At 45.1% G+C, this 27,029-nt stretch overlaps 1 protein-coding gene across 1 annotated transcript in view; it reads left to right on the forward strand.

Annotated features, from left to right (window-relative positions):
- LOC115075650 (IgGFc-binding protein-like) overlaps nt 1-27,029 on the forward strand; it is a 94,985-nt gene that overhangs the window by 36,714 nt on the left and 31,242 nt on the right. The window contains exons 7-12 of the mRNA XM_029576224.1: nt 627-1,194; nt 7,450-8,045; nt 14,731-15,310; nt 20,487-20,686; nt 22,609-22,750; nt 26,031-26,359. Coding sequence (XP_029432084.1) covers nt 627-1,194; nt 7,450-8,045; nt 14,731-15,310; nt 20,487-20,686; nt 22,609-22,750; nt 26,031-26,359 — 2,415 coding nt within the window. The remainder of the gene's footprint in view (nt 1-626; nt 1,195-7,449; nt 8,046-14,730; nt 15,311-20,486; nt 20,687-22,608; nt 22,751-26,030; nt 26,360-27,029) is intronic.

Genomic DNA, 27,029 nt, shown 5'->3' on the forward strand with positions numbered 1-27,029 from the left:
ATCTAACTGCTAGTGCTAATATCTGGTAAAAGCATGGGTGCTTATTTGAGGTAGCATAGCATATACTTTGCTTTGGGATGTAATACTGGGTTTTAGAACTGATCCTGCAAACTTGGTTAATTTTCAAGGGCGTTCAAGAAGATGTGCTGAGAACGAAGGGCACCATAAATCTCCATTGTGATTCAATGCACCTGATATTCTTTTTTTCATAAAACAGAATGAAAACAATAATCATTATTTTATCCATACCATATTATCTGGTGCTCTTTATATGTTGTTTTATTGTATACTGATATAAGCTGATTTTTGAGCTGTATAAAGAAATTGATGACGTTAAATCCTTCTTAGCTATCTCTCAGTTTAAACTCAGATTAACTCTCTTTATTGCTAAGTTAAATAATTTATTCCTCAAGCTTCTGCGATTGAGGTGCCTAGGTATGGGTATACTGCTGAAGTAGCAATTAAAACCCATGAGAAGAACATTCAGTTAAATATTGCTTTTATGGTAACACATCCAATTAGTTTTTACTTTTTAAAATGGCTTATTCTCCAATTGATCTCATAAGTAAATGGCCTTGCCTAATCCTGTTGCTCAACTTTTAATTTTAAAATTAAATTTTTTACAGGTGAATGGGCTGCTAATTAATCTGCCATACAACATAGACAATGGGAAAATCACCATCTATAAACAAGGATTTGATGCGATAATCCAGACTAAATTTGGATTCAGAACGACCTTCAACTACATTGCTCGAGTTTCAGTAACCATCCCAAGCACTTACGCCGGGGCTGTTGGTGGTCTCTGTGGAGACTTCAATGGAGACCCTGGCAATGACCTAATCATGAAAAATGGAGTAACCACAACAGATGCGACTGTCTTTGGGAAGAGCTGGAAGATGAAAGATGTCCGTGGATGCTCAGAGGAAGACAAGGGAGACTGCTCTGATATGGCCTCAGTCGAAAGCCGCCAGAGAGAAAGCAAAGGGGAGTGCGGAATTCTCTTGGACAAGGATGGCCCCTTTAGGGAGTGTCATGCCAAAATTAATCCCCAGGGCTCTTTCAAAGACTGCGTGTATGACTATTGCTTCTACAAAGGTCGTCAAGATGCTATATGCAAAGTCATTTCCAGCTATTCCGCAGCTTGCCAAGAGGCTGGTGCCACTGTCTATGCATGGAGGTCTGCCAAACTTTGCAGTGAGTAGTCTATTATGATAGCTTTCTTTACATTTAGTGAGGCAGATGTTTCGATAAAAGAGTAAAATCCTCAATTAATAAAATAAAAATAATATGAATAATATTCTAATGTTAAATTTTCTAAATAAGAGAATGTTTTATCAATTATCACAGTATTTCCCTGCTTGAAAGCTCTTTCATTGTGTTTTACTTCTGTGACATCAAGGACTGTATATGATACCACGGACTGAAAGAATGCTGAAAAAGACATTATTGTGGTATAATGTAGCGGAGTGTCAATCAGCAGGTGGCATCCATCTATGCTTTAGTTTTCTGCATCACTGTTTGCAAAAAATATATTAATGCAGTTATGTTATTTTCAAAAATAAATATAACAGACATATTCAATGCACTTAGAAACTGATTTGACCTGTAAGCTGTGCTTATCCACACACATAGTCAAACCAAAGTCTTATTTTTTACACAAAGGCATTAACGTCGAGATTGCTGATGTATAGCATGCTCACACCCTCTCAGCCAGAATATGCTAATATATAGCTACAAATATGAGGCACAGACTTTCTGTTGCTCAAGAGGCTTCAGCTTTATTATAGAATTAACAATTTAAAATAAAACTAGTATATGAGATTCAAGAGTCGATAATTATATCCGATAATCCTGGGTACCGCCGTCATGTCTCCTAACAAGGTGGCCCCTTCGTCCGCCCCCCCCCCCCCCTCCACCTTGCTCTTACTAGCAAGGGGGCCCCTACCCAAGGCCTACCAAATCCGGCCCCGGCTCGTGCACCTGCCACCAGCATGAGATAGTAACACTTGCCTCATGCCCCCTCCCTAAAGCTGTGGCCTTGTCAACCAAACAAGGATTCGATGGCCTCCTGGATGGAATTATTAAAAAGGTCGTTACCAATATCGGAAAGGTGGATTCGATCGGGCCTGTATAACCCATGTCCTCGGCCCAGTCATGACGTATGTGCCACCCACCCACCTTGGTGGCCCAACGCCCGACTTGCTAATTCACCTTTTTGCGACCTCTTTTCTATAGCTTATCCCACCACTGTAACTGCTGTATGATGTCTGACCACATAATGCACGAGTTGTGAAACCTGGAAACCAGTTCACTCCAATCATGCTTTATGCATCTTATTAATTGTATGCACAACATAGCTCCCAAGTTGTTGCCACCAAGGTGAATCACAACGGCGTCCGGTTCAGCCAGCATAACTTTCTTGTGCATTATCAGGAGAAGATGGTCCCAAGTCATCCCTTTATGACCCATCCATATGAAGTGAACGTGGTTCATAGCTGAACCCAAGGGAGTCCCGTAGGAGCGAAACCACGCCCTCCTGGCTGCCCAGTGATGGACAGGTACATCTTTAAATTTTGAACAGGGCATGTTATCAAGGTATCAGTCCATCTTAGGTATAATTTTGCACTTCTGGCGGCTTGGTCAGTTTTTGACCTCTGTATGGTTATTTGGGCTACCTGTTCCGATACTGTAATGTTCTGCAATAGTATGCCCCCCAGAACCCACTTTCCGTATAGACGCAACCACCGTCTCATGATTCACAGAGCTAAAAAAAAGCCAGCGAAAACATGGCCCTAAGTAATTTGACTTCAAATTGGGATTTGCATACAATTGATACCAACCACAGCTGGGTGAGCATCTTGTGTGTGATTGGCTTACGCGCATCAATGACGAGTCCTGATTTCCTGGCCCATCCCGCCAAGATTTTTTTAACAAGGAAACTCCTGGTTGGATCACCCCATCCTCATGCTTTTCAGAAAAAGGCGAAGCCTGCTAGTTGGTTCATCACTGCACCCCTTGATTTACTGGTCTCTTTAGCACCAACAATACATTTGACAATTACATCTTGGGGAACGGGTCCAGTATTCCAACTTCTCTCCTTTAGGAATTCAGACACACTATCGTACGCTCTGCTGTACACGTTCCATGTGAAAGGGGTGACTGATCGCTTCAGCAGGTCCCTCGTGGTGCCATCCCAATGCTCCACAATCTCTTGGGTACTGCTGTGCCTTCCTTGTCGGCTCTGGGAACCTGTTTTCGAAACAAATCCCATTTAGCTCTTTACAAGGCATTGGCAACACTATTATGCACGGCCGGGACATGGTGTGTCCTTATGGTCATGTTTAATGACGAACTGGTTAATATCACCTCTCTCAGTAACTCAGCTACTCTTTGACATTTGGCTGGTTGTTTGAGTACTTGCACCACCGACATATTGTCGTACCAAAAGATTATGTGTTATTATGCAACTTACTTCCCCATATGACATGCACAACCAGCATGGGAAACGGCTCTAGGAAAGTGATGTTGCGCATTTACCCAGCTTGTACCCACTCCTGAGGCCACTGCTCTGCCACCCAGGAGCCCTGCCAGTATACGCCAAAATCCCAGCCTCCAGATGCGTCTGAGTAGATACCGAGGTCCAGATTTGAGGTTGAGGGGTCCTGCCACACCGATGTTCCGTTGAACTCATTGAGGAAGGATGACCATAGTGACAAATCCTCCTCCACAGCCTGTGTGACTCTGATCAGATGTTTTGGATGAGAAACGCCAATCGTGTTTGCAGTTAACCTCCTCAAGAAGGCTCTACCCATGGGTATAACTCGACATGCAAAGTTCAGGATGCCCCTTAGCGACTGAACATCGACCAACGCCATCTTCTTTGCTGCCTTCGCCTTCTTCAGTCTGCTCTGTATGTTGCGAAGTTTGTCTTGAGGTAATCTGGACTCCATGTTATTGGAGTCGATACCCAAGAATTTGATTGAAGTGCTGGGCCCTTCTGTCTTGTCATGTGCTATGGGGACTCCAAACTCTAAAGCTAGTGCGTGGAATATACGTAGTAGTTGAGAGCAGGTCGTGGATTTCTTGGGGCTGACAAAGAGGAAATCGTCGAGGTAATGCACCATGTTGTTCAGCCCTGCTTGTTGTGCTGTTGCCCAATAGAGAAATGAACTGAATGCTTCAAAGATTGTGCATGATGTCGCACAACCCATCAGCATGCATTTATTGAAGTAATACTCTCCTTTGAAGCAAAATCCCAATAAGGGGAAACTGGTGGGGTGCACAGGGAGAAGCCGGAATGCTGATTCAATGTCTGCCTTTGCCCATGAGCGTGTTTCTTCTGCATCTACGCAATATGTCTATAGCACTGTTGAAAGAAGCATACTGCACGGCACACTCTTCGTCTGGCAAATGATCATTGACTGAGGCGCAGTAAGGATATGACAAATTCTGAATCAGCTTGTATTTTCCAGGCTCCTTTTTCGGGATGACAGCCAAAGAAGATATCATCATTCTACTGAAGGGCAGGGATTGGAAAGGTCCGGCTATTCTGCCTCGACAATTCTTTGTCGATTTTCTTTTGAATGAGGGCTTTGTGTTTTGTCACAGAGGTTGCATTATCCGTGCATGTTTCGCCAATGTTTCCTTGAAATGGTATATTGAATCCGATGTGGAATCCCTCTATCAGCTTTCCTGCCTGTTTTTGTATGGGTAATGATTCAGCCAAGTGAGCATGGCTTCAATGTTAATTGGGGATGGCGCTTTAGTGAATACGCTGTCATCTCTTCAGCTTGTGATTACTCCCTGTGTTATTGCACTTGATGGCTGGATGTGGTGCCAAGCTGGATGTGGTGCCAAGCAAATTGAGCAGAGGTGCTTAAATTTGTAATCCTGGAATGAACAAGATGATTTGTTGTACCTCCAGCACGATCCATTGTTGTTGCTTTTATGAGTTGTTTGTCCTGCGTGTGTGTTTTGTTGACTTGGCCTGGCGGATACCCGCATGCAGCTTGCTGTGTCCGGCGCCTTGCTCTTCATGTGCCTCAGCCATAAGCCAATGTCTTGCATGCCCCAAGACATGAAGTGGTTCTCTTCTATTTTGTCTCGAAAGTGCTCGAGGTAATTAAGCCATGTCCATTTTTCGTATTCTCTGTAGACCTCCAAAATGATGTCTGCATAGCTGAGTATAGAACCATATTGGGATGGGTCTTCGTGCCCTATGACACTTGTCATGTGCAAAAATGCTATTGGCCAATTTATAATGTTTCTTGTGATCGGTTTGTTGGATCCCAGTGTGTGATTGCGTTTCTTGCCTCCGTTCTTGTCAGCTGGATTCCTTCTACCTTTGAGAATTGTAAAAATGTCAATGTAGGTCTGTTCTTGATCTTTTTCCTCGGGAACAGTCTCCCATAATTGGATAACGTAGTCAAAGCAAGGGGACCACGGGATGTATCCTCATCCTTTGCATCAGGCTATTCTCGGTTGTCATCGGATGAAGAGTCTGTGTCAGAAGATGCCAAAGTGCTGGATCTGCTAGAGTCTGATATTGACTCTGCTCTTGATTTTTTTGCTTTTTTGCAACTTCTTACACCTTTTTTATTGCAGCGACTCACCTTCGGTAAATGCTCAGACTCACCTATTGTGTCACTTGCTGACTCTCCTGCTCCGCTTCTCATGGTCGCAGGCATTGCATCGGGTGCTGTATTGCCTTTTTTGCTTCCTTCATGGACAGTTTCTTCTGATGCCATCCAGGCCAATGCCGTGCTGACTGAGGAGACTGTCACATGTTGCGCTGAAGTCGAGTCCTCTGGTTGCGGCCTGCAGCTCACTTCAGGTCCAGTAGAGGTGCCTTCAGTCACAAGTCCAGCGCAGGGTTGTCCTGGCCACCCCCATCATCCCCATGGATGCTGGGGGATGTGATTCCCAGGAATGCCCGCAAGCCCCGGGTAAGGTCTTCCAGGGTACCAGTGGGCGAATGAATTCATACCAGGTCAGAAATAATTAAAAGGCGCTATTGCGGGCATGCTGGGCTGCAAACAATTCTGCACTTGTCCATTCCTGAACCCTACCCATGGCGTACCCCCACGGGCTCGTGAATCAGTCGGGTGCAGTGGCCATATTTTCAATGCTGCCAGGGATATGGCTGACCCCTGATGGGCCTTGTGTTTGCCCTTGATCTTGGGGCACTGACTGATTTTGTGGCACCAGCTGTTCTGTCCCCATTGCCCCTTGTGCTTACCCCTGAATTTGGGGCACCAGCTGTCCTCACTTGGGATGGGGTTAAGAGTTCTTGTTGAACCCTTAACCCCTGTATCTGATCAGGATTAACCCCTTAACCCCTGTGTCTGATCAGGGTTGCGAATTGATGTTTGCTGTACCCACACTGCTGTAACTTCCAGCTTCAGTGGTTTCACAGCAATCACATTCAGCTCTCTGGCGCTTTTGCCGGCGCGAGGGCTGTCGTGAACCTGGAAGCTGGTGCCTTGCTAGCTTGAGCTGCCCTTCCCCTGGTTTTTCGCCGACATCAGCCATGCCGAAAGAATGCCTTCTCCTCTGGCTAGATATGGATGAGTACAGAAAGGAGCACTGCCTGACCAGCAAGACTCACAGCCTCTGGCGCTCAGAGCACCAATCCCTTACTACCCCAGCCACCAGCACATACGTCCTCCACTCTATGTGGTGAGCCTTGGAAGGACTGCTTTTTTTTTTTTTTGTTCACAGTCCTCCTGGCTAATCAGGGGTGTAGGGGGGGTATGGGGGATCAACGCGTGTTCCAAAAGTGTTCAGCTGCCGCTTGGCGCCAGGCACAGTCGCCTGCACTGTGCAGTATCTGCCTGCGTTTGTTTTTTTTTAAACAGGCCCTTAATTTGAGGCCCTTCTTCCACCCTCACCAGATCGTGGTAATCGCACTATTTTGCCGTCCCCTGCCCCCGAATCGCGGTACTTGCGGTCCTTGATCCTCGAGTACTGAACCGTTGCACGCCATCACTGCCAGGGGAAAGGAAGGATGGCGGCGATGGCACACGCTTTTATTGGCGCTACGACGCACATCCAGGCACTCATCACAGGCCGATGACGTCGTTCGATAGTCAGCCGAGCACGCGCGCTCCAGAGGAGCCCATGCAAGGCCACCCTAGAAAGACCCGTGCATCAAGGGAGGTAAGTGGGCCCTGTCCCAGCAGCATTGCCGTTATGGGGTGGGCTTTCTCACACGGGGCACAAGCCCTCGTATTTAAAACTAGCAAGAGAGACTGCAATAGAGAAAATGAAGGCAGCAAAAACCCTACTAGGTCTATGTCTGGCTTCACTCTTGCAAACCCAGGGCTAAGAATTATTTCTTCTCTTCTCATGCCTTCATGAATATGACAGACATTTGAGATACAGCCATACTCCTGTTACTGAGGGATGCAATGTAGATGAGCCTATAATGTGTCTCTTTTTTTATTACAGGTCTAAGCTGCCCTAAAAACAGCCATTATGAAGTATGCATCAATGGCTGTGCCCCCACATGTGCCAGCTTATTGGCCCCAATTGCATGTAGTGCTGTCTGCAAAGAAGGATGCACATGTGACGAAGGGTTTGTCTTTAGTGGTGGCCAATGTGTTCCCATGGCCCAGTGTGGATGTGCCTATAATGGTGTTTACTACAAATCCGGAGAGCAGTTCTTTCCCAATGGCTTGTGCAGTCAGCAATGCACCTGCAAGGCTGGTGGAGTCGTTGAATGTAAGGCCTTCTCCTGTGGACCCAACGAGGAGTGCAAAGTGATAGATGGCATCCAGAAATGTCAACCAATTGGCTCAGCGAAGTGCCAAGCTGCTGGTGACCCACATTACCTGACATACGATGGTCTGGCCTATGATTTCCAAGGCACCTGTACGTACACGCTAACAAAGACAATCACTGAGAGCAGCAACCTGGTGCCCTTTGCTATCAATGTGGAAAATGAGAAGTATGGTAATGGAAAAGTAACAGTCACCAAGCTGGTATCCATTGACGTTTATGGTTACAGAATCACTCTCCTTCAGAGCAAGAAAGGGCTCATCTGGGTAAGCCATGAATAGGAAGCATTCATAGATTACACTAGTAGCATTGCCTGCAGTCATACCCCCTTGTTCCTTTGAACCATGATCTATTACATCTCAAATGCTGAGTAGTGTTAGGCATGACCAGTATTTTGGCCTTTAATTGGCACTGAGGGAAGTGCATTTTGTCTGAAGGTCAAGGGATTGACTACATGATCTCTAGGGATCCCTTCTAGCTGACTCAATTATTTTATGAATTGCTATTAGTCGTTTAGTTGGAACATTCTTCCATCTTAGTCAGTACTTAACTTGAGCCCTGTCATGCAATTAGAGGGCACTGAGGATACTATCTTTTGGACAGGACACTAATTTAAGGTCCTTGTCCACAAGGAAGATACTCTTGGCATTTTTAACAGTGAAAAGGATATTGTTCTAGGTGTCATGGAACTTTCTTAGTTGACTGGATATTCCATAATGTAAACTACTGTCAGTATAAATAGACATTGTTTGTTAATATTCATAAATCTTCTTTTTAAACTTCAAGAGGTGACACCATTATTTTATCCAAAGTAGGAAAAGATCCTGTACTAATAAGGTGATCAGATCCTGGAACCCTTACATGAAAACAGACCCAGATGGGACAGAACCTCCTAAAAATCCAAGTCCATATATTGCATTAGTTTAGTAGCCCTAGGCTTGCTATCTTAGAAAGGCCCAAATGAACTGAAATTAAGAAAAAGTAAAGAAAGAAACAGCTCCAGTAAAGCAATAACAAATAGGGATGTGAATCGTTTTTTGACGATTTAAAACAATTGTCAAAAATCGTTAGAGCCGCGATACAATAGCAATTCCCCCGATTTATCGTCAAAAATCGTAAATCGGGGGAGGGCGGGAAAACCAGCACACCAAAACAACCCTAAAACCCACCCTGACCCTTTAAAACAAATCTCCCACCCTCCCGAACCCCCCCAAAATGTTTTAAATTACCTGGGATCCAGTGGGGGGGTCCCGGCGCGATCTCCCACTCTCGGGCCACGGCTGCGTTAATAGAAATGGCGCCAGTGGCCCTTTGCCCTTACCATATGACAGGGCAAAGCTAGCGCCGGCGCCATTTTGGTTCCTGTCACCCGACGTCACGAGTGCAGGAGATCGCTCCCGGACCCCCGCTGGACCCCCAGGGACTTTTGGCCAGCTTGGGGGGGCCTCCTGACCCCCACAAGACTTGCCAAAAGTCCAGCGGGGGTCCGGGAGCGACCTCCTGCACTCAGGCCATATTGCCAATATTCAAAATGGCGCCGGCGCTACCTTTGCCCTCACTATGTCATACGACCACCTGCACTTGGGCCGTATTGCCAATATTCAAAATGGCGCCGGCGCTACCTTTGCCCTCACTATGTCATACGGGCATAGTGAGGACAAAGGGACCTAAGAGGAGCCTACAATCTTGTGCGCATCCGTCCCGGGGATGAGTGGAAGACTGCTTTCAACACCCGGGACGGGCACTACGAATATCTGGTTATGCCATTCGGCTTGTGCAATGCTCCTGCCGTATTCCAGCATCTCATGAATGAGATTCTTAGGGAACTGCTAAACACTTGTGTCATTGTCTACCTGGATGATGTTCTCATATTTTCGCAAGATTTGGATTCTCATCGCCGACAGGTCCGGCAAGTTCTTCAAATTCTCCGAGACCAGCACCTTTACGCCAAACTGGAAAAATGTCTCTTTGAGCAGGACTCTTTGCCTTTCTTAGGGTATATCGTGTCTGCCACAGGATTTCGCATGGACCCAGAGAAGGTTTCGGCCATCAAGAAGTGGCCTCAGCCTACAGGATTAAAGGCGTTGCAACGCTTTCTGAGCTTCGCCAACTTTTACAGACACTTTATTCCAGGATACTCCCGGCTGGTGGCACCTTTGACAGCCTTAACAAGGAAAGGAGCGGATGTTCGCCACTGGTCTGCAGAGGCTTGTAAAGCGTTTCAAGATTTAAAGGACGCGTTTCTGTTGGATACTTGCCTACGACACCCTGATCCGTCACGTCCCTTCATAGTGGAGGTAGATGCGTCCAGTGTGGCGGTAGGTGCAGTACTTTCTCAGCACTCTAGTGCAGGAACTTTACTCCCATGCTCGTATTTCTCGAAGAGATTCACTCCTGCCGAAAACAATTACGGTATCGGCGATAAAGAACTTCTCGCCATCAAGTTGGCGTTTGAGGCATGGAGGCAGTGGCTAGAAGGAGCTCAGCACCAAATCACGGTGTACACTGACCATAAGAACCTGGAGTTTCTTTCCCAAGCCCAACGCCTCAATCCCAGGCAGGCGAGATGGTCATTGTTCTTTAGTCGGTTCGATTTTATCCTCAAGTACCGACCCGCCGCTAAGAACATCCGAGCCGATGCTCTGTCCCGTAACACCATCCTTGAGGAAAGGAGTGACTCTCCACAGTATATCATTGACCCAGCCAGGATTTCTCTTGACTGCACTAGTGTATCTCAGCAAGGACGAGTAGTAGTACCTCGACGAGACCGAAGGAAGGTTCTGGAGTGGGCTCACGACTCCCTTACAGGAGGTCATGCCGGCCGAGTAAGAACTCTCACTCTCTTGAATCGATTCTACTGGTGGCCTCGGGTACGTCAGGACGTTCAGGAATACGTGGCATCTTGCCCAGTATGTGCCAGGCAAAAGCCACTTTCGGGTCGACCTTGGGGTCTGCTACAACCGTTACCCATTGCCACAGAACCATGGACACATATTGCCACAGACTTTGTGGTAGATCTCCCTCCTTCAGAGGGTAAGACTGTAATTTGGGTTATTGTGGACCGTTTTTCTAAAATGGTACATCTCGTACCACTGGACAAACTGCCTTCTGCACCTGAGTTAGCACAGCTGTTCGTACAACACATCTTTCGAGTCCATGGTCTTCCACAAAGTATAGTCTCTGACCGTGGACCTCAGTTTACAGCTCGCTATTGGCGAGCCCTTTGCAAACAGTTCGGGGTTCAGTTAAATTTCTCCACCGCTTTTCACCCCCAAAGTAATGGACAGACGGAAAGAATGAATCGGTCTCTCAAGTCTTTTCTCCGCAGTTTCATTTCTGAGAAAAGAGATAATTGGGTGGCGTTGTTGCCTTGGGCAGAATTTGCATATAATAACCATGAACACTCTGTCACGGGCCAATCACCTTTTCAAACGGTTTTTGGTCGTCATCTCAAACCTCCTGTCCCAGTTCCAGTGGAGGTGGCATCTCCTGCGGCTCAGTCAGCAGCGACTCAATTTCGTCACCTATGGCAATCTCTTCAGCATCGTCTTTCTTCTGCAGCACGGAAAGCACAGACAACAGCGAATCGTCATAGACGGGCTGCTCCGACACTACTACCTGGTACTAAAGTATGGTTAAGTACCAAAAATTTGCACCTTTCAGGCTACTCTCGCAAGTTGGCTCCTAAATTCTGTGGTCCATTTCCAGTGGCAGAACGTATTGGATTGGTATCCTACAGACTTCGACTGCCATCATCATTGCGCATTCACAATGTATTTCATGTGTCCCTGTTAAAACCTGTGGTCCACTCCCGTTATCATCACCTCACTCCGGATGATGTCTCAGCATCATCTCCTGGGGATCCGGTCTATCAAGTACACGAGGTACGGGACGTACGATTTCACAATCGTCGGTGGGAATATTTGCTAGCCTGGGAAGGCTGTGGTCCTGAGGAGGATTCCTGGGAACCTGCGCGGAATATCCTGGATAAGACTCTGCTGTCCCAATTTCACTTGGACAACCCTGGAAGGCCCGGTCCTTCAAAGAGGGGGCGTAAAGTGGGGGGTACTGTTACGATCCTGGTCACTAGCCTAGTGACCGGGCTCTTACCTTCCTCCGTGGCGCCGCGAACCGCCGGGTTTCTGGCCTCCAGGGCCGCATGGCAGCGGCGTCTCCTCGTGGAGACGTCGTCAGAAACTCCTCCCCCCAGCCCTGGTACGCGCGCGCGTGAAGAGCCGTGTTTTAAGGCGTCTGCACCCGGATGTGCAGACACGCCTCTTTGACGTCAGCTGATTGAGCAGGGGATTTAAGCCGGGACTTTTGAAGTTGCAATTCGCCTTGCAACGAGGTTTCTCTTCGGAGTGCTAGTTGCCATCGTTTATCTGCCTGCCTGGTTCCTGACTTCTGCCTGCCTGACTCTGGTATCGTTTATCTGCCTGCCTGGTTCCTGACTTCTGCCTGCCTGACTCCGGTATCGTTTGCCAGCCTGGTTCCTGATCTCTGCCTGCCTGACTCCGCTCTCTGCCTGCTTGTACCCCGGTTCGTATCGCTTCCTTGGATTCTTCTGTTATCACCTAAGACCCAGCGGTCCGGGTCCCTACAGGCTCCTCCTGGGGGGATCTCGGGCTTCCAGGGCGAAGACTCCTAAGCCCTAGTGACCCGGGCCTCCACAGCTCCTCTGGAGGGGTCACGGGTTCCCAGGTGAAGATTCATCGTTTCATCTAGTCTGCCTCCCGTCCGTCTCCCTCCGGCGGTCGGCCCAAGGATCCACTTCCGGATTGGTCAATCACAACATCGGGGTGGGTTTTAGGGTTGTTTTGGTGTGCCGGTTTTCCCCCCTCCCCCGATTTACGATTTTTTAACAAAAAAAACCCGTGACGATCAGATTCCCCCCCCCAGCCAAAATCGATCGTTAAGATGATCGATCACACGATTCACATCCCTAATAACAAATACAGTCCTTAGAAGTTGTTCGCATATGGAGATCAAAGACATAATATCGAACTAAACATACTAATGTTCTTTCTAGGGGCAGTGTCTCCAAATAGATTAGTTTTGCATATACAAGAATGAATCTCACTTGTATGCCAGGCCATGTTGGATGCAATCTTACTGGTAGATTTTAAAACCCCTATATGTGCCGAAGCTGGGAGATATGCGTGTGACTTGGCAAGACACATCCACACAGCGTATATCCCACTGCGCACAAAAATAATAAACATTTAAAAAGGAACAGGGTGTGGGCTGGTCTGGGAGGGGCACAAGCAGGTCATGGGCAGGCCGAGTCTGTAAAATGAAGTCAGCATGTAAGTATTTATGTGCACAAGCACACACTTGGCTTCTCTACTGCGTAACTTGACTTCTGCTGTGGACGGCGTGTGAGTCATGAAACAAAAAAGAAAATTGGTTAGTTATCAGGGTTTTAAGGGTCAGGGTGAATCCGCTTTGATGGACACTTTGAAGTGCCGAAAAGCGGAATATCAAAAAATAAATAAATAATAGGGTAAAAGGAAAGCAAGTTAGCTAGGGGGATTAGGAAGTCCTCTCCTTTACTGGGTGAACTGGGAGTGAACTAGGAAAATAAAATGCTATTGCATCGGCGTGCATAGCTACTAAAATTCCCCTCATTTAAGCTCTCGAGGCAGCATATGCACACACATGCATGTGGAACTATATAATCGTGTGCACGTATAGCTGATTTTATAACATGTGCGCATAATACTGCGTATACTCGTGCATGATATAAAATTGCTGCATCCATGTCTGCATGCCCGTGTGCGGGTCTTGATTCACCTCATAATCTCTCACATGCACTGCTAATGCTCTTCTTAATATTTTCATTATGCGATGAGAGCTTTCTTCTGCAATTTGTATAATGTAATATGTATAGGCAACATTTCTTAACCAGCCATCATCATTTCTGAGAGGTGTACAGTGAAACATTCATAAAAACAGAATATAAAAATACAAAGAATATAGCATTACAAACATAAAAACAATATCAAACATTAAAAGCTAGTACTGAAAAAAAAAATTGGGGAAAAAAAACCCCCTAACACTGCCTTTACTTGAATCTCAGTAATCTCAACTTTCTTAGTTATCCTTCCCTTGCTCCTCTACAACAAGACCCATGATGTTAACTCGTTGAATCACCTTTACAAAAGCCTGTTCATAAAGAAATGTCTTAAATGCTTTTCTAAACATTAACAGGGAAGATTCCATTTTTATGAAATCTGGGAGAGAATTCCATACACTAGGCCCTGGAACATAAAACAAGCGTTCCCTGAATTTGTCCAATCAAATTTCTTTAAAAGAAGGAACCTGAAATAAATTCTTATTCTCTAACCTTTAAACTCCTGGCTGACTGATATAATTTCAAAACAGCATTGAAAGAGGGAGGAGCAAGGCCATGAATTCTCTTAAACACCAACATTAAAATCATGAATTTAACGTGCTAGACAATATGAAACCAATGTAATTTGGCTAAAGTTGGAGAAATGGGATCCGAAGAGCTATTCCATCGATACCTCTACAGGATCAAATTTCTTATGCGCACTTTAATATGCACTGAATTTTCAGGAGCTTATTACGCTGTGCCTGAAAGATCTTTTTTAATCACGCCCATGGCATGCAATTCAGTTGAGACATTTTCTGTCTCTTTCTGATATGTTCTCATGGTCTCTGCATTTGTGGATACTTGAGAATCTTCGTTTTCTCCATACATTGTGCAGAATAGTTCCTTGGTACTGACATTTCTATTAGTAATGCCATGTTTGGGTTCTTCTTATTTACCATTATAACTGGTTTTCTTGCATCAAGCTTTTTATTGGTTGGAATGGGAATGTCCCAGATGATCACAATGTCTTCATTTTCTGCAATTCTATCAGGCTCATGATCCCCAGTGCTTTTCTGATATAGTGATGTTGTTGTGTTATATTCTCTCTCTTTTAGGTGAATGGGGTGCTCAATAATCTTCCCCTCACCTTTGAAGATGGAAAGATCCGTGCTTATCAGCATGGTAACAACATCATTGTGAGAACCGATTTTAACCTGGAACTGAGCTATGACTTGGTCTACTTCGTTCTGGTCACTGTCCCAGGGAACTACAAGAACCAGTTGGGTGGCTTGTGTGGGAACTACAATGGGGACAAGAAAGATGAGTTTCAGCTGCCTGACAAGAGACTGGCTGCTGATGCCACCACATTTGGCTCTGCCTGGAAAGTCCAGATTGCTGGGGTGACCTGTGACCATGGCTGTGGAGCAGCTGGCAATGTCTGCCCTGTCTGTGAGGACAAGAAGAAGGAAGTCTTCCAGAATGACAACTATTGTGGCATTCTTAAAAGATTGAATGGCCCCTTCAGTGCCTGCTACGCCACAGTTAGCCCTGATGTCTATTACAACAACTGCATCTATGATCTCTGCATGGGCAATGGAGACAACAAAATACTGTGCCATAACATCCAGAGCTATGTGACTGCATGCCAGGCTGCAGGCATCACCATCCAACCTTGGAGGAGTGAATCTTTCTGCCGTAAGTTTGGCTGAACTTAAAAAAAACCTGATGTTATTATTTTTTTCCAATTTTATCTTTATTAAGTTTAAACAAATACACATACAAGAAAATGATTTAAAATATTCAGAAAACAGATCAGAGCCCCCAAGAAAAATTAAGGAAAATATGACATTATAAAGCTGATAAACTGAAATTAGGGAGCTCGCATATCAAGCCCACAAGAACAAATAAAATGCAAAAATAATTTCAATTGATCTTGGTCCAGAAAAATATACACATTCCCTACTTGACTATACATTTGGAAGGAAATGTAACAAATAGTGAAGCCCCAGCAGACAGCGCCAAAGGGCACATCCCAAGAAGTTGCTTACAAGCTGCCACCAGCAGCAGGAGAAAAATCAGGAAATACATTAAGGCGGTAACTTTGAAATTGGCGCGTGGACGCAGATTGGCGCATGCACATCGCCACTTGCCCAGGCACGCGGCAATTTTATAACTTGTGCACACGTATGCACACATGTTATAACTTAGCATGGGCGTGGCACATGTGCTCCTAATTTTTGGTGAGCATGCGCCTAGGTGTGTAAATCCCACTTCTATTTATTTATTTTAAAGTATTTATCACCTGCATCTCCAGTGATTGAGGCCGATTCCAATAATAAAAGCATGCATGAATAATTAGGGCGTACTTGAAGAAACAAATCACTGCAATAACTTACAATTCAAAACAATGAGATAATGCCCTGTCAGCCTCACCCCCCAAAATGTCACTAAGTGCTGAATGAGCTGTTAACAATCAAACTGTGATACTCCCAGGATTCTGCAGTCGATCAGCCTCTTTAAATGCCAAGTCTTGAAATCCCTTTTAATATCCGTTGTGAGCCAGAGACGTTCAGGGAAGGTGTTCCAGCTTCTGAAATTGCTCGCTCGCATACTTCACCTGGGTGAGCTTCTGCCATGCAAGCTGGGGAATTTTAAAAGGGGCACTGGTTTCACCAGTTCATCCATCAGTTTACCCAGTTAACAGCTACATCCTCTGACAGTCTGCCCTCCCCCCCGTTATACCAGGCCCTTTAAACTAGGGATGTGAATCGTTTTTTGACGATTTAAAATATCGTCCGATATTTTTTAAATCGTCATTAATCGTTAAAGAGTGCGATACAATACAAATCCCACCGATTTATCGTGAAAAAAACCGTTAATCGGGGTAGTGCACACTAACGGGAGTTAGGACACAACCTAAAAACCCACCCCGACCCTTTAAAACCGCTCCCTTAGCCTCTACCACCCTCCCGACCCCCTCAAAAACGTTTTAAAATTACCTGGTGGTCCAGCGGGGGTCCCGGGAGCGTTCTCTCGCCCTCGGGCTGACGGCCGATAAACAAAAAACCCACTCGACCCTTTAAAACCGCTCCCTTAGCCTCCACCACCCTCCCGACCCCCCCCCCCCCAAATGTTTTAAAATTACCTGGTGGTCCAGTGGGCCCCAGGAGCGATCTCCCGCTCTCGGCCGTCGGCTGCCACTAATAAAAATGGCGCCGATGGCCATTTGCCCTTACCATGTGACAGAGTATCCGTGCCATTGGTCGGCCCCTGTCACATGGTAGGAGCACTGGACGGCCGGCGCCATTTTTAAAGATTGCGCCGGCCGTCCCCTGGACCACCAGGTAATTTTAAAATGTTTTGGGGGGGTCGGGAGAGTGGTGAAGGCTAAGGGAGCAGTTTTAAAGGGTCGGGGTGGTTTTTTTGTTTATCGGATCGGGCGCAGCCGATAAAAAAAAAAAAAAACCCGATCGGGCCGGACGAAAAAAAATGCACGATTTGAATCGGAACCGGAACCGAAGCGATTCCGGTTCCGATTCACATCTCTACTTTAAACCTGTCGGGAATGGCTCTTTCTGGAGCTGGGAGCATGCTGGAGTGCGTAAGCATTGACGTGCACATCTCCTGGCCGTGCCCTAAAACGCCCACATCCAGACCATGCCCCGGACCTTGCCCCTTTCTGAAACCAAGGCAGATGTGCCCGCAGCAGAAGATATTGCTCGCATCCGGGCGGCTTTTAAAATTTGTTAGGTGCCCCCATGTGCTGGGCTTTTTAAATTCACCTTTAAGACAGTAACTTTCAAATGGGCACTCGGGCACACTTATACACCTGTGCGTCAGCACAAGCCCATTGTTATGGCGATATGATTATAAATATGCACCTATGTGCATATGTTATAAAATAGCCCGGATGCGCGTATGTGTGCTCTTAATTTTGCAAATAGGGACACACAGTTGCACACATCAGGGTATGAGCCAGGGGTATTTTCTTTAGCTTGCACTCCCCCGCCCAGTTACTCCAGACCCCTTAAGCCCCTCGGGAATGGCTTTTCCTTCTTTCCTAACAGAAGTAAAGTTACGTGCTATTGGACTTGGGCACGTGCCCAGATCTTTTGTCTCCGCCCCAGAACATCCATGTCCCGCCTACACCACGCCCCCTTTTTTCTCCAATGTGAGATGTGCATCGGCACATGCGTGCTCATCCACTCACTTTATGAAATCAGATGGGCGCACGCATGTGCTAGATGCACCCACAATCCTCCAATTTTGACACGTGCTAGACTTTTAAAATTCACCTTAAATCATGCACCCATGAAAACAAAAATATCTACATTGAAAAAATAACTTCAGTATTAAGGGCCTGATTTTCAAAAGCAAATGCTTACAGGTGAATTTCGAAAACCCGGCATGTGCCAACACTTGGACATATGTGCATAGACTTTAAAAGGTGCCAGTGTTATCTCCCACTCTGCGCAGAAAAATGTTTCTCAAGAAAAGGGGCGGGGCCTGGGCGCGGTCTGGGTGTGGGACAGGCCTTCCTGGATTTAAGGAAACCAGCGCACAAGCACGTACACACACAAGCACGCCCTGGGGTCCCCCGCTGCGTAACTTCACTTCTGCTATGGATGGCGTGCAAGTCAGAAAGCAAAAGCAAATGAACAGATCAGCAAGATCGGAGCTAATAGGGGAAAAGGGAGGCTATTAGGGGGGTCTGAAAGTCCTATCCCTTGCCTGGGCAAACTGGGAATGAATTGGGTAAACTGGTAATTGCTTTGGCGGGCGTTTTTTACGAAAATCTCCCCACTTATGCATAGGCACACATCCACTTAAAATTGTAGGCACATGTACACGCATTCAGCCTATTTCCGAACATGTGCGCATATACACGTGTTTGTTATAAAATGTCCACATTCCTGGGCGCTTGTCAGCAAACGCACGCGCATGTATGCCCACGCACCTGTTTAAAAGTTACCATCCCTAAAATAGGTTTTACACATGTAAATGTGCTTAACCTATGTAAGTGGGGATTTTGAAAATTGCTACAATAGATGCCATTGATTTGTCCATTGATTTGTCCTACTGGCATAAGTGCACTTTGCGTACATAAATGGCTTTTGAAAATTGCTACGATAGTTTGTCACTTTCATGCATGGAACTCCTTTGAAAATTCACCTGTCCCTGCATTCGGTTCAGCTATCAGCTGATTTTCATGGAGTGCTCTCTAAAAAGCGATTCTAGGAAGTCAACTCCTACATCATCCTTGGTTGGTAAAAGGCCTTCAGATAATTGAGAAGAGTCAGCTGTGATAATTGTTCCTAACAATTAAGATACAGCAAAGGAAACGCTCTCTTTCCTATCCTTATCCCTTGCCTTCATTCTCCCATTCTCTTATAATTTCTCTACTTCTTTCTCTTTTTTTACCTTTTCTGTTCCGTTATTTTATCACTAGCTACTCCATGCTTCCTGCACCACTCACTCATCTCCAACAATCCAAACTACAGCCAAGTACAGATGCTGGAACAATTCTGTTTATTTTCTGGTTTCTGTAGGAGTCATTCACCAGGTAGTGGGAAAGTCCATGATGTAGGGGCAGACAGGGCCAGCGCCAGCGTTAGGCAGAACTAGGCGGCTGCCTAGGGCACCAGAAATGGGCGAGGCGCTGCAGGCAGATGCGAGGGCGCCACTTTTGAAATGATTGCCGGAGGCTGGAGGTCGTGGCGTGCAAAAGGAATTTTGTCAAGCGGGAGAGCGAGAACACCACGTGACACTCTGACATCACCACCTAGGGTGGCTGCAGACCCTTGCACCAACGCTGGTGGCAGAAGACCTCATTTTATCGTTGATTCTCCCTAATTCTCATTTGTTTGATCACTCAACTCATGGCTCTCAAGCAGTCTGCTGCTCTTTTTCTCCCGCTTCCCTTTCTTTTGATACTCATTCTTCTCTGCATTTCATTTCATTTCTTCTCACTCATTCTGGCTACAGAACAGATATAACTGCTAAATTTAAGGATTGGTCAAAAGTTCCACAATGCATTTTAATTGGAAAGTGGAAATTTCTTTCTCTTCTGGAAGCTATAGGAAATTATTCTTTTTTTATTTATGCAATTTCAAACAAACACAAGAATAATATTGATACAGCAAGGGATATAGACAAAATAGTAAACAAAAAGGAAAAAAGGAACAAGGAAATACAAACATTGTCTGTCGCCCCTAGTCTATAAGAAAGGGATCCAATTTCATGACCCTAGGAATTTACCATATAAACAAAACAGCCTATATTCCAGGAAACAATGCCACAGAGCGCAGGAAAAATATATATAAGGGTTCTTGGGCCTGTTTATAGGGAGTCAAGCGAGATTAGGAAGATCATTGGGAGTGTTTGGCACCACAGATAACTGAGACGGTAAAGAAATGTATATGAATGACCTTTGTACTTGACACAACATTTGCAAAGAAATTTTAATGTGAAAAAGGCCCCAACCTGAAGTACTCTGGGTCTGACAAGCAAAAATTGTTGCATCTTTCGTCTGCGTTTTTCTTGAGAAATCTGAGAAAAAAACCCATCCGTTAAAATTCAGGAAAGTGTCAAAACAGTGCCTAGAGGATAACCCAAGAATCCAGCCCTGATCTGGTTCCAATGCAGGAGTCGCAATCATCATTGCAGGTACTGCTTGATCAACTGAGGGAAATTAAAGTATTTAAAAAATATTGAGAAAAGTATACACTCTTTCAAAACAAAATGATTTACAGGCTTTTTGCCCTTGGTTGAAACCCAAACCTTAAGGCTAGCCCTACGCCTCTTCTTGCATTTAAATGGATCAGTTACGTATGTAATGTTTCCGTATTCACTGTTTTTCTTTTGTTTTAAGCTCTGGACTGCCCTGCCAACAGCCAATATAAACTCTGCGCAGACACCTGCTCCACCACATGTGCTGGAATCACCGACCCCGCCAAGTGCCCCACGAGCTGCGCCGAGGGCTGCGAGTGCAATGACGGCTTCTTCTTCGATGGACCGCAGTGCGTAGCTATAGAGAACTGCGGGTGCTTCGAGAATGGAAAATACTACAGGGTAAAGTACAAAATGATTACTGATTTCCTTAGCTTTTCCCCCCCCCCAGACATAAAATAGAAGAAAAGCCTTAGCAAATGAGACCCTAAACTTTCAAAGGTTTGCGTTATCTTGTTTGTCCAACGTCATCTTTTCCATATCAAAGCATTTCCACGCCCTGCCTAACCAGTCAGTGTTTTCCATTTAGATATCAATGATGTTTTCACAGCAATTAGTGTTTGAATTGGTAGGAGTTATCCCTTATACAGGAATTCCCAAGAAAAAAATCTCAACTTTCAATGGAATCCGTTGATGTCAATGTTTTAATCTCTCCTTTCACCAATTCCCAAAACATTCAAGCCGCTGGGCAGTGCCACCACACGTGTGCAGTAGGAAATAGACCCTCTAACATTTAATTTCCAGTTTATTCTGCATTTTACCTAGTTTAATAGACATTAATTACATATCCTCATCATTTGAAGAAGATTTTCCTGTAGACCTTTTGATGGAGGTTGATGTTTGCTTAGCTTTTTCCCCCAAATCACCATCCACTCTTCCTCAGTGAGAGCAATCTCTAAGTTGTCTTCCCACTTGCACAGAATGTGGGTTTAGTTTCTTCCAAACTAATTAGAAATTAGTGTATCGTGGCTATTAGCCCTTTACTAGTTTTCTGCCAGCGAATATGTTATCGATGGAAGTTAATCTGAAATGGAACTGCTCTTCCTTTCTTGTATATAAGCAAAAAAGATCATGATTAGAAATTCCATATTAATCTTTAAATTCACCAAAGGGACAGCATTCTCACCTTGATAGGTCTCTGGTGTTTCCTACCTTGAAAACCCCAGCAGAAACTCTGGATCAGGAATCAGTTTGTTTGACATACGTAATGTCAGATTAGGGTTGCGAACAACTCCATTTCAAAATGGACAGGCTCAGCAAGTCCTGATTTTGCTCTACTGGACCTACGGATGTGGTCCCAATATCTCTGAGAAAAGCAGAAACTACAAGGTCATAGAGGAAACCAGACCTGGAGCTTGATGGCAGCCCCTATTCCACATTTCCATTGCCATTTACTTATTACAGTGAACTTCTTACGAATATTCACATTTTATAGCAAGCTGCAAAACTAAAAATGAAAAGTAAAATGTGAGCATTTCAATGAGACATTGTTGGTGTCATCTGTGACATCATTAGTGGACAAAATGGCTTCCTCCACATGGCAGATTGGAGAATTAAATCTAATCTAAGATTCAGCAATTGCTAAATAGTTGCACTGGTAGATTATTGCCTAAAAATACATGCTTTGCAGTAACTTAAGAAAGGAATTCCTTACATCAAATTTTTAAAATTCTCATAATATTATAATGTTTTTTTTTACTTATGTGGTTCAGTAATGTCTTGTCACCTTGAAAGAGTTTCTAGCTCCCACTGAGACAAGAATTGTGCTGCAGCATCACTCCCATCTCAAGAAGAGACCTATGTGATCTCGTAAGCCAATATCCATTGCCATCCGTGCACAAGTTTCATATTAGTCCAATGAAAAGCTCTAAGAACCTGTGCAGAGTCCTCAAAACTAATATTTCTTTCCAAGAGACAAATATTCCAAAAATGTAGATAAAAATAACAGCCTTATTTCTTTTTTACTGTGGAGCTGCATTGGTGATGAGGAATGCTGGATTCTCTGCAGGCTGTGATAGCTTCTATTGGAGCGGCATAAGATTTAACCAAAGACATCTTTGTGCGTGAGGTTTTGGAACCTCATAAATGCACATGTAAAGGAGTGATCTGTGTGTTCTCAAAAGCTTCCTAAACCATTATTTTTACAGTAAATAAAAGATAGGACAGCCTTTTCAGCACCTGTAATGTGTTTCAGTAAATATTAGGAAGCTAACATTAGAACCTTTTGTCCTTAATCTCGACTTTCTGTTTTTGCAACTCTCCAGCCCAATGAAAAGGTTGTAGGCAGCAACTGCCAGGAGATCTGCTACTGCAGTCCCGTTGGCGGGGTGGTGTGTGACGCATACAGCTGCGCCAGTGATGAGAACTGTGAGATCAGAGACGGCATCATGGGATGTATCAACAAAGGTAAAGAGAAGAGATGATCGTCTTAACTCAGAGACAAGTGATGGTCCTGGTAAAGACAGCTAGGGCAATCCATGACGTACAAATACAGAACCTATTTTATTAAACAGCGAGTAATTACTTACCTCTTCATTGTGCTGTAAAACAGTAGCTTCAGCAGGTAAGTATCCACTCATTTGCCAAAATCTACTGGGTCTCCGAGTCCTCCAATACAGCGCTGTGCCGGGGGATGGTGCGCCGGCAGCCGGCCGGCGCGCGCAAGATACGCCTGCAAGAGGCAGGCGTACAAACTAAAATAAGGTAGGGAGGGGATTTAGGTAGGGCTGGGGGGTGGGTTAGATAGGGGACGGGAGGGGAAGGTGGGGGGAGCAAAAGAAAAGTTCCCTCCGAGGCCGCTCCGATTTGGGAGCGGCCTCGGAGGGAACGGGGAAAACCATCGGGGCTCCCCTCAGGCTCGGCGCGCGCAAGGTGCAGATGTGCGCACCCCCTTGCGCGCGCCGACCCTGGATTTTATAACTTGCGCGCCGCAGCGCACACATGTTACAAAATCGGGTGTACATTTGTGCCTGCCGGGTAGAGCGCAAATGTACCCGGCGCGCGTAGGATTTAAAATCTGCCCCCAACTGTGTTGGGCTGCAAACAGAAAAAACTCTTTCATACTACTGAGGCATTATGTTTAAATGATGGCATCTGCCATGGGATATTTTAGCCCCAATTATTAATGATTTGGGGGGGAGGGGGAAGGAATGGGGAAAAGACATTCACAAGCCTAAGGGAGAGCTGAAACACAATCTGTATCTGTATCTGGTGCTAAGGTGGACTTACTTGGAAAAATGATTTAAATCTTGAAACAGAATTTTTTGGAGGGTTAAATTATTACTTTCTGTGTGTATTTGAATGCTGGTTTAACATTAACATTTATTTTAAAGTTTATAATTGTGTGTGTAGTGGGAGGGGGAGCTGTGTGCCACTTTAAGGTAAGCATCTAGTTCAACGTTTAGGATCGTGTTTGGGGAAAACACAATTTTTCGGCTTGTTTTTATTTTTTTTGCGGGGGGGGCGGGGAAAGGAATGGGCCGGATTTTAAAACCTACGCGGGTGGGGCACATTTGTACGCGCTACCTGGCGCATACAAATGTGCACCCGATTTTATAAAATCTGGGCTCAGCGCACGCAAGGGGGTGCACAATAGTGGCTTTACCCGTTCCCTCCGAGGCCGCTCCGAAATCAGAGTGGCCTCGGAGGGAACTTACCTGTCCCGCCCCCCCCCAGCCCGAAACCCCTCCCCGTACCTTTATTTCAGAAGTTACGCCTGCCAGCCGACTGCCGGCGCGTGATCTCCCTGGGTTTACGTTCGTAGGGCTTTTAAAATCTGCCCCACTGTGTTTAATATTTTTTTGTATGGTTTGGTTCATTTGCGAAACTGAAAAAAAACATTTAATAAACAAAACCGAAACAAAACAGAAAAAAGTAAACTGATTTTAAAAGAAAAATAGGTCTCATGTGGCTCTCAATTCCCCTCTGGCCTTTTCACACAGCGATATTAGGACATAAATTATAGGGGTGTGAATCGTGTGCCCGATCGTCTTAACGATCGGGTTCGGCTAGAGGGAGAAAAAAATCTGATCGGTGGTGATGTGAATCGGAATCGGTTCCGATTCACATCGTTAATGTTTTTTTAGTGAGGCCCAACCTTTTAAAATTGACCCCTTACCTTCCCCCACCCTCCCGAACCCCCCCAAAACATTTTACGAGTACCTGGTGGTCCAGTGGGGACGCGGGGACCGATCTCCCGCTCTCGGGCCATCGGCGCCATTTTGGCTGCCACTCAAAAATGGCACCAATGGCCCGATAAAAAAAAAACCCACCCGACCCTTTAAAAATGACCCCTTAGCTTCCCCCACCCTCCCGAGCCCCCCAAAACATTTTAAAATTACCTGGTGGTCTAGTGGTGGTCCCGGGAGCGATCTCCCGTTCTCAGGCCGTCGGCTGCCACTCATAAAGTTGGCGCCGATGGCCCTTTGCCCTTACCATGTGACAGGGTATCCATGCCATTGGCCGGCCCCTGTCACATGGTAGGAGCACTGGTTGGCCGGCGCCATCGCCGCCATCTCAGCGCACTTTCAAGCTGTGGAATCTGTTGCCAGAGGACGTGATCAAGGTGACGATCTCAGCGGGGTTTAAAAAACGTTTTGGACGAATTCCTGGAGGAAACGTCCATTACACATTATTAGCCAGGTAGACTAAAGAAAGCTATTTCTATCCCTGGGATTGAGAAACAGGAAAGAGATCTACTTTTTGAGATCTACCGAGCACTTCCTAGAGATCCTAAGTGGCCACTGTTGGAAACAGGATGCTGGGCTTCATGAACTTTGTTCTGACCCAGCATGGCAAGTCTTATGTTCTTATGAGAAGATACAGATTTCAAACTCATCATAGGAATGCTCAGACTATATCAGAGGAGAAAAGCCAAAACAGCAGATGCATTAGAAGAAGTGAGGGGGAAAGGGCAAGTCCACAATAATATAGCAACATTCACCGTCAGGAAATGGAAGCACATAAGAACATAAGGTTCAGCCCATTATCCTGCTTCCAACAGTGGCCAAGTCAGGTCACAAGTATCTGAAAGGATCCCAAGGGGGTAGACAAATTCCAAGCTGCTTATCCCAAGAATAAGCAGTGGATTTCTACAACTCCACCTTAATAATGGTTAATGGATTTTTCCTCCAGGAACTTGTCCAAACCTTTTTTAAATGTATCTATACTAATAGCTTTCACCACATCCTCTGGCAATGAATTCCAGAGCTTAATTAAGCATTGAAAAAAAATATTTTCTCTTATTAGTTTTAAATGTATTACTTAGTAAGTTCACTGTGTGCCCCCTGGTCTTTGTACTTTTTGAAAGAGTAAACAACCAATTCCACTCATTATTTTATAGACCTCTATCATATCCCCCCTCAGCCGTCTCTTCTCCAAGCTGAAGAGTCCTAACCTCTTTATCCTTTCCTCATAGGGGAATTGCTCCATCCCCTTTATCATTTTGGTTGCCCTTCTCGGTACCTTTTCTAATTCTGCTCTATCTTTTATGAGATGTGGTGACCAGAACTGCAGACAATACCCAAAATGAGGTTGCACCATGGTGTGTATATTGTTGAGTAAATGTCCTGATACAAATTTTAAATAATGTATCTATACAGCAATATTGTATGGCACAAATGTGCTCTACCATCCCTTTCTACCCTTTTGTAATGTTTTAATATACTAAACTAATCTTCTGTTATAGACCCCTGTAAATCAGCGAAATGCAGGACAAAGGAGACCTGTAAGATTCAAGATGGCAAAGCTGTATGTGTCCCTGATTACATCGGCACATGTTGGGGCTGGGGAGATCCCCACTACCACACCTTTGATGGCTACAACTATGACTTCCAGGGCACCTGCACCTACACCCTTGCCAAGTATTCTGGCAGTGACCCGACTCTTGTGCCCTTCGTTATCGATGAGAAGAATGACAACCGAGGGAACCAGGCAGTCTCCTATGTGCGATTGGTCAATTGTTATGTTTATGGTTACAAGATCTCCATGTATAAGGGCGAATTTGGAAAAATAAGAGTAAGTTCTTTTAAAACTGACATTTTTAGAAACATAACAAAAAAACTGAGGGATATGATAAAAACAACTGGTTTGGTTGCATTCGTGCTTAATTATGTTTCAGTTTGTAACTGGGAAACACAGAATACACCTTGATTTCAACTTGATGAAGTCATTTGCCCAAGGCCACACAAAGAGTCAGAAGCAGTGCTGAGATTTGAACGCACAGGTCTGAGGACTTCTTCTGACTCACAGTTTTCTCATCTTTACCCCACCTGCTCTTGATTTTACAATATAAATAGAAATATATGTTCTTATATTGGACACATGGTAACAGACTCAATAAAGAGTTAAATTAGCACAAGTTAGAAACTGTGAGTAATAGCACCAGCCATCAAGGCTTCAACCCTGGCTACTGTCCGATTGCACACCATTCATATACATTCAAAATGTATTTAAAAATAATTCTCTAAAGAGGTAATTATATCTCACATTTACTAAAATCACAATTGCTTTCAATAAAAAAATCACACTATGCTCACAAAAAGAGTGTTCTCTATAACTGGATTATTGCATCCCTGAAGAAAAGCCATTGAGAGCATTCATTTCTACTGAAGATATCAGTGTTTTACTGCTATAAAATCCGTGAGCACCTTTCTTGAAACTGTGATCCTGAAAGTTTGACCTTTTC

Source organism: Rhinatrema bivittatum, chromosome 14, assembly GCF_901001135.1.
Source record: "Rhinatrema bivittatum chromosome 14, aRhiBiv1.1, whole genome shotgun sequence".
NCBI lineage: Eukaryota > Metazoa > Chordata > Amphibia > Gymnophiona > Rhinatrematidae > Rhinatrema > Rhinatrema bivittatum.